General features: G+C 52.1%; 1 protein-coding gene across 2 annotated transcripts; it reads left to right on the top strand.

Annotated features, from left to right (window-relative positions):
- Positions 1-5660: 5660 nt before the first annotated feature.
- Positions 5661-12973, top strand: Sds (serine dehydratase). 2 transcript variants are annotated; one of them, NM_053962.3, is made up of 9 exons: positions 5661-5715; positions 6993-7066; positions 7997-8151; positions 9164-9203; positions 9423-9562; positions 9672-9763; positions 10267-10494; positions 12055-12179; positions 12609-12973. In NM_053962.3, the coding sequence occupies exons 3-9, from the start codon at positions 7999-8001 to the stop codon at positions 12812-12814; spliced, it is 984 nt and encodes a 327-aa protein (NP_446414.3). In that variant the 5' UTR covers positions 5661-5715; positions 6993-7066; positions 7997-7998; the 3' UTR covers positions 12815-12973. The 2 variants fall into 2 exon arrangements, with proteins under 2 accessions (NP_446414.3, XP_063127146.1); XM_063271076.1 differs by lacking the exons at positions 5661-5715; positions 6993-7066 and having other exon boundaries at positions 8078-8151; positions 9317-9562.
- Positions 12974-14139: the final 1166 nt, after the last annotated feature.

The raw sequence follows: 14139 nt of genomic DNA, 5'->3' as shown, positions 1-14139 counted from the left end.
ACATATATACATATAAATATACCCACATACACATACATATGCACACATATACACATATATACACATATTCACACAAATATACACACAAACACATATACATATATACACACATGCACACACATATGCACATATGCACACACGTACACACATATAAGCACTCATGCACACACACACATACATAAACATGCACACACACATACATACAGAAATAAACAAATGTAATGTTTTAACTTTCAGTGAAAACAGAAATGAAAAAGCAGACATAGGCACAGGGCTCCATGGGGAGGCAGTGCATTCAGCATTGAGAACACGGATCTGGGAGCCAGGCTTTGCTGACCACAGGAGCACTTCCTGGCTGAGTAACCCTAGGAAGTCAGTCAGCCTCTCTGTGCCTTGGCTTAGCTGCGGGGAGAGGTACAGGCTCCTCTCCTGGTAGAGCTGATGTGTGTGAGACACCCGGCCTGTAGCTGGTGCTCCGTTGTCATTCCGATTTTGCAAAAGAAGCCACCTGAGACTGCAGCAGAGGTGGCAACGCAGCTGTGGCGTCATTCCATCACAGAACAGACAACTACCTGAACAAAAACATTCCAATGATCCGGAACGTGTTCGGAGAAACCAAGTCCATTGCTAAAGTCACACAGTTGCTGGCCGTGATGAGGGAGAGGAGGGGCTGGCATGGACAGCCAACAGCTGTTTGTCAGCCAGCTCCTGTCCCTGACACCTTAGGCCACCAAGCAGCCTCCATGCCCCGTCCTCTGGGTTGCTCATTAATCCTCACCTCACCCCCTCAGCCCAGCTGTGTACCCTGTTCCTAGGACAAACGGACCTTTCTGCTGAGGTGGGCGGAGCCGCTGACACTTGCCAGCCTCCCTCAGTCACAAGCCTCACCTCTTCCTTGAATGACTTCTGAGCCACCAGGTGGGAACAAGGACGGGGCAGGTTAAGCTGTTGGGGATCCAGTTCTTCCGACACACAACGCAGCGTGGCTCCTTGGCCAAGTTCAAAGACTCCCCATCTCTGACCAAGAAGTTCGACCACTGGAGACCGGAGAATCCTACCTGAGGGCATTATTTCCATCAACCACCCTGGGTCATATCATCCTCTCTGGAAGGCCACTGTCCTGTGGTCATTGTGTCCTCTCTCTGTGTTGCCACCCAGCCCCCAGGAGCCCTTGACTGAACCTGGGGTGTATTTGAGTTTGAAACCCTGGGAGAGACACTTCCCCTACACAGCTCATTCCCAGATCAAGGGAAGGGGTCAGGTGCAAAAAAGCTAATGTGACAAGTTGGGTCAGCCAGCCCAGAGACCAGGGACCAAGCTCTGGGGGACATTTAATCCAGGCCCACCTCCCAAGGAACTTAAAAACTAACTCCTGGCTAAGCACTGAGTATTGTGCCGAATGTTCTTAATCCCGGCACTTGGGAGGTGGTGGCAAGATAAAGATATCCTCGGCTACAAAGGAAATTCAAGGTCAGCCTAGGCTAAATGAGACAATGCCTTAAAAACAAACTAAAGTTTCATAGTTAGTACAGGCACAGCGATGTATACACCTCTAATGCCAGCACCTGGGAGGCTGAGGAACAGAGAGTTTGAGGCCAGCCTGAGCTACGCAGTGAGACTCTGTCTCATAGAGCAAAACCCCTTGGGTTTCAGAGAAATGGAAAGAGCTTGTGACAATGTTGAAAACATTGGAGTGGAGGGGCAGGGAGACCCATGAAGGGATGGCTTGAGCTGGAGGAACGGAAGGTTCTCAGGTAACCTGAGCAGTTAAAATCCAGCTGCTCTGACTCCTGCATATTACCTCAACCCCTAGGAGAAGGAAAAACAAAACAAATTGACAATTTTGTCACTTCCCATTCAGCGCCCACCTCACCTAAGAACGAAGCCACGTGAGACAGAATCAGGAAGGCTTCGTCTGCACGTGCTCTTGGGGTGTGAGGTTTGCTGTCACGGCCTTCTCTTCACTTGCCAGTGAGCCGTTGTCAGGTCTATCTCAGGGCGTTTGACCTGGCCGGCTCCCTACGTCCATCATGGGTTACCATAGGTAATGATAACCCCAGGGAGAGGCTCCGGCGATTGCTAGGTCCTGACCTTGGCTTGCTGGCTGATTTTACACGTTAGCAAAGACTGTTTGTCACTGGGAATGACGCACAGTGGGAGTCAGGGAGTCAGCAGCACGCAGTGCCACCAGGACAACCCAGGAGGGTTCTGGGAGGTCCCTACCGACAGTGAGGGTTGCGGCAGGTGACCTCAGAGAAAAGAACTTGACGGTTGCCAGGTCCTCAGCCAGTGCCACAGAACCTGGGACTTAGAATCCAAAACGGGTGGGAGACCACCTCTCTCTCTCTCTCTCTCTCTCTCTCTCTCTCTCTCTCTCTCTCTCTCTCTCTCCCCCTCCCCCCCCCCTCTCTCACACACACACATTTGGTTGTTTTGCTTTGCTTTTTTTTTTTTTGTTTTTTGTTTTTTGTTTTTTTTTGAGATAGGGTTTCTCTGTGTAACATCCCTGAATTTCCTGGAACTCACTGTGTAGACTAGGCTGACCTCGAACTCACAGAGATCTGCCTTCCTCTGCCTCCCACGTGCTGGGATGAAAGACATGTGCCACCATGCCTGGCTTCTCTTCTCTTCTCTTTAAAAAAAAAAAAGTTTTAAAAAAATGTTTTCAGTCAAGTCGTGGTGGCAAACACCTTTGATCCCAGCACCTGGGAGGCAGAGGCAGGTGGATCTGTGAGTTCAAGGCCAGCCTGGTCTACAGAGTGAGTTCCAGGACAGTCAGGGATGTTACACAGAGAAACCCTGTCTCAAAAAAACCCAATAATAATAATAATAATAATAATAATAATAATAATAATAATAATTTATATTTTTTTGTGGGGGGGTTTCAAGTGTCCTGTAGAGCTCAGGTGACAATCTGTGGGAGACAGTTCTCTCTACTATGTGGGTCCCTGATATGAAACTCACCAGGCTTGGCAGCAGCAAGTGTCTTTACCCACTGAGCAATCCTACCAGCCTCTTTTTTTTTTTTTTTTGTTTTTGTTTTTAGACAGAGTCCCATGTATCCAAGGCTAGCTCTAAATCCACTAGGTAGCTGAGGATGACCTCAAACTCCTGGTCCTCCTGCCTCCACCTCCCATGTGTTAGGATCACAGTTGTGAGCCATCATGCCCATTTGACGCCTCTCGGGGATGTGTTTCAGTAGCTGTTGAATAAAACATGGTTTTGTAAACCGGGTTTGGTAGTGAGTCGCTTTAATCCCAGCACTCGGGAGGCAGAGGTAGGTGGATCTCTGTGAGTTCGAGGCCAGCCTGGTCTCCAGAGCGAGTCCCAGGACAGCCAAGGCTACACGGAGGAAATCGTAGGTTGAAAAGTCAGGAAAACAAACAAATGACAGCAAAACCTGTTTTTCTACACTTGAGTCCCGGCCGCAGCACCAGGAGGAGAGAGGGTCAAGTGTCACTCCTCTTTGCTGGCTTGATTCCTCAGAGGGCAGCCGTTGAATTCCGGAGCTGCTGTGGGACAGCCGCCCTGGAATTGCGTGTCACTGAGCAAGCTGTTCTTCACCCTGAGGACATCCAAGGAACATCTCCAGAGATTGCCCAGTGTCCCCTGGGTACAAAAATCACACCACCTTGAGGACAGCTGAGTTGAACAGAGGTGTGGGAAGGAGGCGTGTGAGAATGATCGGCAAAGCTGGTGGGTGTGGGGGCTGGGAATCCGGCGCAGATGACTGAGGGCTTTCCTGGCATTCTGAGGGACCTGAGTCTGATCCTCAGTGCCATGTGAGGTGGGCACGGTTGGCACGCGCCTGTAATGGCAGCATTCTGAAGGCGGAGGCAGGAGGATCGGGAGTTGAAGGGCATCTTCAGCTACTCGGTGAGTCCGAGGCCAGCCTGGGTTATGTGAGACCCTGACTCAATTTTAAATGATAGGTGTGTCCAAACTACCCAGTCCTGTTGTCATCTGTCCCCAGCCCAACCCAATCCTCCACATCAGCTCTGCACTCTCTTAAAACTATGAGTCCCTGGGTTCAATTCCCAGTGTCCTCAGCTACCCTCTGCCCTGGTGACTCTCAGCAAACACCATCCTCCAAGCCTGCCCTCATCTACAACAAGGACTAAGGGAGCCCACCCACTGCTGTGTCTTAACACACGTGAAACCCCCCACACAGGAGGCAAATGATGTGGAACCAGGGTCCCCCATTGCTTTGGCAATGAGATGCTGGTCCAGAGAGTACAAGGTAGCTGTGTCCACACATGGGCTTTGTGTCATCCTGGCTTGCCTACTTCCCTCTATCCCTGACCCAAACCTGTGGTCATCCCTAATGCGGATGGTCAGAAAGAACAATGACACCACAGGCCAGAAAAAGCAGCAGACGTGGGGCTGGAGAGATGGCTCAGTGGTTAAGAGCACTGGCTGCTCCTCCAGAGGTCCTGAGTTCAAATCCCAGCAACCACATGGTGGCTCACAACCATCTGTCATGGACTCTGATGCCCTCTTCTGGTGTGTCTGAAGTCAGCGATGGTGTGCTCACATATATTAAATAAACAAATAAATCTTTTTAAAAAAAAGCACATGGACTCTGTGTGTGTGTGTGTGTGTGTGTGTGTGTGTGTGTGTGTGTGTGTGTTTATGCCTGTGGACACACAGGTCTCTGCACACAGCCTGGAAACGGGTCAGAGGGGATGGTGACGATGGTGATAGTGGTGGTGGTGGTGATGGTTACTGGTACTGATACTGATGGTAGTGCTGATAGTGTTGACAGTGGTGCCAATAGTGAATAGTGATGGTGATGATAAAGGTTACCAACACTGGCTACCTGTTCAATTTCAAGTCTCTCACCTAACGCAGTCCCACCTCTTCAAAGCCTGGAACAGCGGTACCCATGTCATCCCTGTTTACACACGAACAGAGGCTCTCGAGGTCAAGGTTCTTGCCCAGAGCCATGTATCTAGTAACAGCAGAGCAGGACTTGAACCCAGATCCCCTTTGTCTAACCCATACGCCCTTTTATATGAAGAGGATGGCAGGGGATGGTGGTAAGCAAGGGGTGTCAATCATAGCTTGGGCGTCAACCCCCAAGTCCCGCCTTTCACTATCTATACGAGCTGTGCCTCATTTCCACTCTGTACAGACCTGTTGGATGGTTTTACATTGATTTGGGTTCATGAAGCTGAGCCCCATACTCCCCGCCCTTTTTCTTTCTATTTTGAGACAGGCTCTCACTCCTTAGTCCAGGCTGTCCTTCTGCCTCAGCTTCTATTGTTCTGGCTTGAAGGTGTGAGTTGCCATATGGCTGGCCTGTGGCTGTTTCTTGGCCATAAACTACGTGTCCAGCAACTGTCCGGCTTTTCTGTTATTCTGGGATTGACCCCTGGGACTCTGGCAGGAGCTCCTCAGTGCTGCGCTGCCCGCCCACGAGTCCTATAGGCCTTTCGGAGATGAATGTCTTCATTTGCAACGGAAAAAAAAAAAAAAAAAAAAAAAAGAACGGGGAGAGAAGGTGAGGCGGACCTTGGAGGGCAGAACAAGTGGTGCAGCATGGACCAGGGGGCGGGGATTTCTGGGGGCGTGGCCTGCCTGGGCCCTCATTGGCTGCCCGGAGGCTCAGCCCGGAGAATAAAGCCCTGGGGTGTCCTGCCAACTTTCCACTCTCCCAGGACACAGACAAAATCTACCCTTCTCGCTCGCTCTGTCCAGCTCCTCCTGTGCCGGGTATGTGGCCCTCAGCCTCAGTCTCACCCCAAGATTGACAGCCAGAGCAGGGTACCGGGGAAGGGAAGAGGGACTGGGACTCATCCAGTTCAAGTCTCCATGTACTGATCTGTAAAATGGGACGATGATAGGACCCTCTAGATCAGGACGTCGCCGGGGTGGCGTGTGACTTGGCCAAGTGCTCGCATGAGTCAAATGACAAGGAAGAGACTTCTGCCGTGGAACCCATGCCGCACCGGCCACCTTTGCCAAGACCGCCTGTGCCTTTTTCTCTCGCAGGTCATATCACCTATAGAGGCGGATGCGACTGGCCTCTGGGGTGGGAATCAGTATGGAGTACACTGCCCATTTTCCCAAAGGTTTCCAATGCTACAGCCTGGGACAGGAACCAGGCAGGGTTCGCCAAAGCCACCTGGAAGGGGTCTGCGTGGCGGAAACTATCCACTAGCCAAAGGCTGCATCGGCTGGGCCTTTTGGGTCCAGAGAAGACCTAGTATGTCAGGATGGGGCTAGCTAGGACAAAGCAAAGAAATTTGGAGTTACTCTTGTGTGCCATTGTTTCCGACTGCCTTTCAAGAGGTCTTCTAGAAAGAGGAGTCTGGTGGGCTTGCCTATAATCTCAGCACTTGAGAGACTGAGGCAGGAGGATCACAAGTCTGTCTCTGTCTGTCTGTCTCTTGACTGAGGCAGGAGAATCACAAGGAGTTTGAATCTCTCCTACACTCACACACATGCACTCGAATTCGTGTAGATGCTGGGAAGAGACACCACCTGCCTAGGTTTGGTCCCACTTGACTCTGTATCTCTCTTGGGGCTTCTCACAGGGCTCCAAGGTGAAAGTGGCTGAGCCGGTGTTAACCCAAAGGCTTCCTCACTGTCCTGGCTCCCGAGGGGACCTCAGGGTGCCATTAGCCAAACTTGCCGTGCAGCCTCTATCTGCATCGAGGTTCCCTCTCATTGTGGACGCTGTATGACGAGGGCAAGCCAGAGGTCTCTGTTGCCTCTTCCCCATGCCAGAAAAAGCAATTCCATAATTCTATCTTTTTAAAAGAATGAGAGCCTTTCAGAGCTCGATGCTGGATTTCCAGGTCTTTTGGGGGTTTTGTTTTGTTTTGAAACAGACTCCTATACAGCCCAGGGTGGCCTCAAACTCCCTACATAGCCAAGGTTGACCTTGAATGGCTAGTCCTCTTGCCCTTGCCCCCAAGCAATGGGATTACAGGCCTCCTGCACCAAGCCCATTTTTTTCTTCAAAATATGTATTTGTCGAACACCAGGTGCGGCGGGGCATACCTGTGATCCCAGCAATTGGGAGACTGAGACAGGAGGATCCAACCTTCAAAGCTACATGGTAAGAACATACTGAGTTTGTTTTAAAGCATGTGTGGGGTTGGGATATGGCTCAGTCTATGAAGGGCTTCCTGGGAAAGCATGAGGGCCTGTGTTCATATTCCCAGAATGCACCTCAAAAATGCTGAGCTCAACAATAAATGGCTATCATCCCTGCACTAGGGAGCAAGAGACAGAAGGACCTCAAGGGACATCCAGGGGCCTCTGGAACCTCAGGGGACTTCTGGGAACCTCTGGGGACCTCAGAGCCTCCGGGGTTCTCTGGCCAGCCAGTTGGACTGAATCAGGGTGCTCCTGGTTCAGTGCAAGACCCTGCCTCAAAAATAGTGGGCAGCTGAGGAGGCTACTGACTGATGTTGACCTCTGGTTTCTGCACACACACACACACACACACACACACACACGCACGCACGCACGCGCGCGCGCGCGCGCGCACGCACACACACACACATGTTTAAGTAATATATAATAGGGCAAAATGCTGAGCACGGAGGGGTGCTGTGGCCCGGAGGGTCACTCTTCACAGGTACCCCATTTGGCCCATTTTGTGTGTGTGTGTGTGTGTGTGTGTGTGTGTGTGTGTGTGTGTGTGTGTGTGTGCTGACATACTCTGAGCTCATGGGAACAGGTCAGCCCGGGTTGGTTCCTGAGGACTTTGCAGAAACAGACCCTGGCTGACCCTGGCTGTGCTTTGTTCCCATCTTGTGGCTCATTCTGAGCCAGTTTGAACAAGCCCCTCCCTCTGAACTTGCCCAACGCTGCAGCCTAAAGATGTTTCTGAGCTTGTGACCTTCTAACTTTGGGCCACTGGGTAGTTGGAGCTGAGCTTTGATTTGGTGTCCTTTCCTTATCATTATGGGTATGAAAGAGTGGTCCTAGAGCCCAGGAGGGCAGCCTCTCTTGACCCTCTGTATCTCCTCTCTGCCCCCAGCCATGGCTGCCCAGGAGTCCCTGCACGTGAAGACCCCACTACGTGACAGCATGGCATTGTCCAAAGTGGCCGGCACTAGTGTGTTCCTTAAGATGGACAGCTCTCAGCCCTCTGGCTCCTTCAAGATCCGAGGCATTGGGCATCTCTGCAAGATGGTACAAGGCAGGGTGGCATACTGGCAGGAGAGGCAGTCCCTCCTACCTGACAGCTGTAGAGGCAGGTGTGCAGATACACACCCAGGATTCCAAACGGAGGCAGGAAGGTGGAAAGTGAATGGTATCCCAGAGTGCATAGCAAGAACCTGTCTCTAAGGAAGTAATAATAATTTTAGGGACTGCAGTTGAGACAGCTCGGCGGCTGAGAGCACTGGCTGCTTTTGCAGGGGACTTGAGCTCAGTTCCCGCAACCACATGGTGGCTCACGATCAACTATAACTCCAGCTCCAGGAGATCCAACACTCTCTTCTGATTTCCCGGAGCAACTGCACTCACATGCATATAATTCAAAATAAGTAAATATTGGGCTGGAGCGATAATTCAGTGGTTAGGAATACTTGGGGCTCTTTCAGAACAGCCATGCTCACCCTCAGCATCCAAGTGAGCGAGGGGCTGTAACTCCAGCTGCAGGGCATCAAATGCTCTCCTCTGCCCTCTACAGGCAATACGTACACACAGACACAAGTGCACATAAAGAAAACACATCTTTTTTTTTTCTTTTTAAGAATTTTTATTTATTTTACTTATATGAGCACACTGTTGCTGTCTTCAGAAACACCAGAAGAGGGCACCAGATCCCATCGCAGATGGTTGTGAGCCACCATGTGGTTGCTGGGGATTGAACTCAGGACCTCTGGAAGAGCAGTCAGTGCTCTTAACCCCTAAGCCATCTCTCCAGCCCAAGAAAGCACATCCTAAATAAATAAATAAAATATGTTTTAAAGAAAATAATAATTTTAGAATAGGTTTCACACATCAGGGCTCTCTCTGGCTAAGGGGTGCCCACCCTACAGACTGACACCTGCCTCCTTACCCCAGTTAATCACCTTGGGGGAGATGAGCCTGAGAGAGTGGTTCAGATACCAAGTGGGCAAGCTCAGATGTTCCAGTGGTGAGGACGTGCCTAGGCAGGGACTTGGGGGTGGCCTGATCCTTCCTCTTGTCCCCACAGAAGGCAAAACAAGGCTGTAAACATTTCGTCTGCTCTTCAGGTGAGTGCCCAGTTCGTTTTCTTTCCCTTCCTACCCTGTTCTGTGTGTCCTGTGGCCCAGCACCAGGCATTCTCCCTGGACTCTGGGCTCTGCAACAACACATCCATTCGTAGTCGTCCAGATTTGGGGTTCCAGAATGAGGCAGAAGTCACTCTGGAGATGAGCAGCCCCACGTGAGGTCCCAGGCCCTCCTTCCTGATACACCCTCTCCACTGACAGCGGGCAACGCGGGCATGGCGACTGCCTATGCTGCCAGGAGGCTGGGCCTCCCAGCCACTATTGTTGTGCCAAGCACCACACCTGCCCTCACCATTGAGCGGCTGAAGAACGAAGGGGCCACAGTTGAAGTGGTGGGAGAGGTGAGTGCAGACCTATTGTGGGCAGCAGAGCTGGCGGGTGGAGGTGGGGGGCTGATAACTGGATAGAGCCCTCGTTCATCTCAATCTCTTCCTGCCCCCACCCCTGCAGATGCTGGATGAGGCCATCCAACTGGCCAAGGCTCTGGAAAAGAACAACCCAGGTTGGGTGTACATCTCCCCCTTCGATGACCCTCTCATCTGGTAAGTTGGAGCCACCCCACTCCCTACTGCATGTGTGGTCTCTGCTCATGTTCTCGCCGGCACACCAGCCATGAGGGGTCCCCAGATGCAGAGATTCGGAGAGATCAACTCATCTTGGGGTGGCTAGGAGCAAACTAACTAGGGAACGCATCGGTGGAGGTGGCTTTCATGTGCCAGCATCTGCCCTGAACAACTGAAGCTTGGCCCCTGGGAACCCTGGGAGTCGGTGGGGAATGAGCATCTAAGGATGTGTCCACTGGTGGGCAGGAAATGGGGGTTTATCTACCACACCCACAGCCATCTCCTCTCTGGGAGTGCGTGGGGTGAGGGGGTGGGGAGGTGGGGTCTTGTCTCCTACCCTGTGCCCTGAGCAGCAGGGAGGTCAGAGGTCAGGTTCATCATGGCCTGGCATAGAGGGAAAAACAGACCTTAGCTGGTATCTTTGACCAGCCCTTGTGTCTTCAGGAAGCCCTGACCTGACCTGCCACCCCTCTCTTGCCCAGGGAAGGCCACACTTCCCTTGTGAAGGAGCTGAAGGAGACACTGAGCGCCAAGCCCGGGGCCATTGTGCTGTCTGTGGGCGGTGGAGGCCTGCTGTGCGGAGTGGTCCAGGGGCTGCGGGAGGTGGGCTGGGAGGATGTGCCCATCATCGCCATGGAGACCTTCGGCGCCCACAGCTTCCACGCTGCCGTCAAGGAAGGAAAGCTGGTCACCCTGCCCAAGATCACCAGGTGAGCCCGGGGCACCTCTCCAGCACACAGGCGGTGGAGCTGAGCCTTTGGTCCTTTGCCCGAAGCCACACTCTCGCGCGGCCCGTCTGGGCCTTGAACGTGAGTCCGTTCTTTATGTGACAGTGCTTAAGTGACGTCCTTCGCTTCTTGAGGTCCTCACGCCTCATTTCTTTTGCTGCTGTTTGATCTGGCCTCCGAAATGTGCCAGACCCTGGCTGGTCCTGGACTCAGCCTGGGAGAAAACAATCTCTGGCCTGCAAAGAATTTATAACCAAACCCCACCGCGGCGGCTCAAACCAAACTGAGCTCTAGTTCTATTTAAGACTATTAGGGGCAACTCTTCGAACCAGGGGCTCAGTTCCTTTAGTCTCTTGTCCCGCCACTGAGAGTGTTGACCTAGGGTCCAAAGTGGCTGCTTTGGTGCCAGCCACCGCACACACACTCCCTCTGAAAAGAGGAAGCAAGAGCAGAAGTTGTTTCTAAACTTTAAAGACCAAGTAGAGCTGCTCCCCAGCTGACAATGGGGTCACACCCAATCTTTAACCATTCGTTAAAGATTGCTATGAATGAGTTGAACCTGGTCTGCTGGACGCCTTACCTAAGCTTTTTGGCACACGGTACAGAACTGGCTGCTTCTTGCTGATAGGCTGATGGGAGAGGTCTGGCTCAAGGCTGCCACTGGGCAACCCAAGAGCGGATTGTACTGCAAACCCATAGTCTGAGAAAAGGTCTGAGTTCAACTCTCAAAGTTTGGTTTGTACCAAATGTGGATTTTTTTTTTTTTTGACACCACAACGTTGAACTCTCATAGACCAACCCTCAGAAATCAGAGCTGTCTGTACTTCCCTCTTATCATGCACTGGGCAGTGCTTGGTCACATGACCATACCTAGCTGCAAGGGAGGCAGGGCAAGGTTCACACTAGGCATCCACAAGAACAGCTAGAAGGGATTTCTAGAGAGAGGATGGCTTCTGTCATAGGTAGGGAACACCGAATCAGTTAAGAGACTCTTCCATATTTTTGGGCACCATGGTGAGACTGATGCCATCCTGCTACCACTATTCTTTCCTGCCAGATGGAATACAGATGCAGTAGCTGGCACTCAAGCAGCCATTTTGGACCCTAAGTTAATAGGACCCTGGGGCAGATATTGCCTCATCTGTTTCCCACTCTATACAACTGAGCTTGGAAAGTGTGTGACAGACACCTGATACTTTAGGAAGGACTAGTTCTCCCTGTTTGTTAGAGTGTGGGAGGGCTGTCTGAGAGCCTCAACTAATCCATGAGACCAAGGAGTCCCTCTGGGAGTCTCCCTGGAAGAGGTAGCAAGTGAGCAAAGCAGGCGGAGGTTACAAGCTGGCAGGCTGGGGGTGGGGGTGGGGCAGCAGAGTCTTCTGGTATCTGAATCAGGCCAGTTTGATATCCTAGACCACTGTACAGGTTCCTGGGGCTGGGCAGGGTTGCCCACTCCCACTGTTCACCTGTAGTCCCCGCATCTCACGTGCACCCTTCTACCTTGTCTCTCCCCATGTCCACCCCCCTCTCATTCCCACCTCCCAGTGTTGCCAAGGCCTTGGGTGTGAACACTGTGGGGGCACAGACCCTGAAGCTGTTTTACGAACACCCCATTTTCTCTGAGGTCATCTCAGACCAGGAGGCTGTGACTGCTATCGAGAAGTTCGTAGGTATGTTCTGTGGGATCTTTTTGTCCTTGATTTTCTCCCTCCTCAGCCTAGACCATCTCATGAAAGGAAACTAAAGCCAGTCAGTGGTAAACGCAAAAGCTGCTCGTGAAAACATGAACCTGGTTAACCATGATAGCAGGGAGGACAAACTAGTTTTATAAGTGCCAGTTTTGAGCTTTCTGGTAGCCAGAGTCAAAAGGGAAAGGGCCAAGATGAGGTGATCTCTCTGGGCTTAGCCTGGGAGATGGTCAAAGGAACGAGAGTAGTGCACACTGCCATTAATAACTTCAGCTTGCTACACCACTAGAGAGCGACCTTCTCAGGGGCCCAGGAACCCCAAGCACAGACTGTAGAAACCGAGACTGGGTTCAGAACAAACAGTCCTGGCCACAGTGACTGACGAGAGCTGACGAGCCCCCTCCCCTACAGACGATGAGAAGATCCTGGTGGAGCCCGCGTGTGGCGCTGCCCTGGCTGCAGTGTACAGCGGTGTGGTGTGCAGGCTGCAGGCTGAGGGCCGACTGCAAACCCCACTGGCCTCGCTGGTTGTCATTGTGTGTGGTGGCAGCAACATCAGCCTGGCACAGCTGCAGGCACTCAAGGCACAGCTGGGCCTGAATGAGCTACTCAAGTGATATCTGCTGCTGCCCTGGCCACCCTGAGGGGTCACCAGCACCCCTGAGTAGGCTGGGTGGGCGTCCGCCTGACAGTGGCCCACCCTCCTTTATCCATGTTTATAATATGCACTTTTTCATTGTAAATAAAAATTAATATATATATGTTTATAAAGCAAAGATCTTTTGAGCTTTGTTATTGACATGGGGTCTATGTGCAGCCCAGGCTGGCTTCAAACTGGAGATCACCCTGCCTCATCCTCTGAGTGCCAGGAAGACAGACGTACCTTGCCTTGCTCAGTCTCCCTCTACACCCTGCCACAATCTTCCCTGGCTCTCAGAGGAGTGACGCTCTCCTCTCTCTGGGGACTGGGGTCTCCCACTCATAAGTCAGGAGAGAGGACCACAGCTAAGCCACACAGGGACCTAGGGTGAGGCACAAAGCAACTGGGAGAGGCATAGGCAAGGCCACCACATGCCAATATGAAGTCCTAACAGAAAGGACAAGGACATGCTGAAAACACCAGCGGGCCCTCACTGGTGCACGGAAAACCAACCCTGTAACACTTGCCTGTAGGGCCAGGAAGGCAGAACACAGAAAACACAGCCGCTGACTCCCAACCAAACTCAGAACATATGGCAGGCCTGGGCTGGCTGGGGTAAAGCCACCCACACATCTGAGGGCCTCTGGTTCACAGGCTGTGAGCTCTCCGTGCCCCACACAGGGGAACTTGGTTTCCTGTGGGTCTCTGGGTCTAGGATTTAGGGTCAGTGGTTAACAGGGTGTGCCAGACTAGGATGCAGAGTACAGAGTAGAGACGGATGCTGATTATCAGAAGGGTTGATTATCAGAAGGACTAACAGGATAAATGGATGGAGAGATGGAGGAACAGACAGATGAATGGACCGATGAAAAACAGAAAAAAGGCCTGGTGGCCCTACATGTAAATTCAGCATGTGAGCAGTGAAGGCAGGCGGCCACAAGTTCAAGACCACACAGGACAAAAGGAAAAGATGTGCAGTTCTGGGTGGATGGGTGGTGAGCAGGTGAGGATGGACAGACAGATGAAGAGGTCAGCGGACGGGTGAGTGGTCTGTTGTGAGGTTGTTGGGGCGGATGGATGAGTGAAGATGGTAGGATGGATGGGTGGGTGGACAGACGGGCCTGTGGCTGTTGTGGATGGACCATGGATATGTGGACTGACCCATGAGAGAAAGGACAGATGGAAGGAGACAGCGGTGGATAGGGTGTGGTGCCGCCCGCCTCACAAGGCCCTTTTAACAGAAGTACAGCCAGGGCTTTGCCACCATACCACACAACCAGGGACACCTAGCAGGAGGCCAGG

This window comes from Rattus norvegicus, chromosome 12, assembly GCF_036323735.1.
Source record: "Rattus norvegicus strain BN/NHsdMcwi chromosome 12, GRCr8, whole genome shotgun sequence".
In the NCBI taxonomy this organism is placed as follows: domain Eukaryota; kingdom Metazoa; phylum Chordata; class Mammalia; order Rodentia; family Muridae; genus Rattus; species Rattus norvegicus.
The sequence above is the reverse complement of the archived record's forward strand: the minus strand, read 5'-3'. Positions and strand labels throughout refer to the sequence as shown.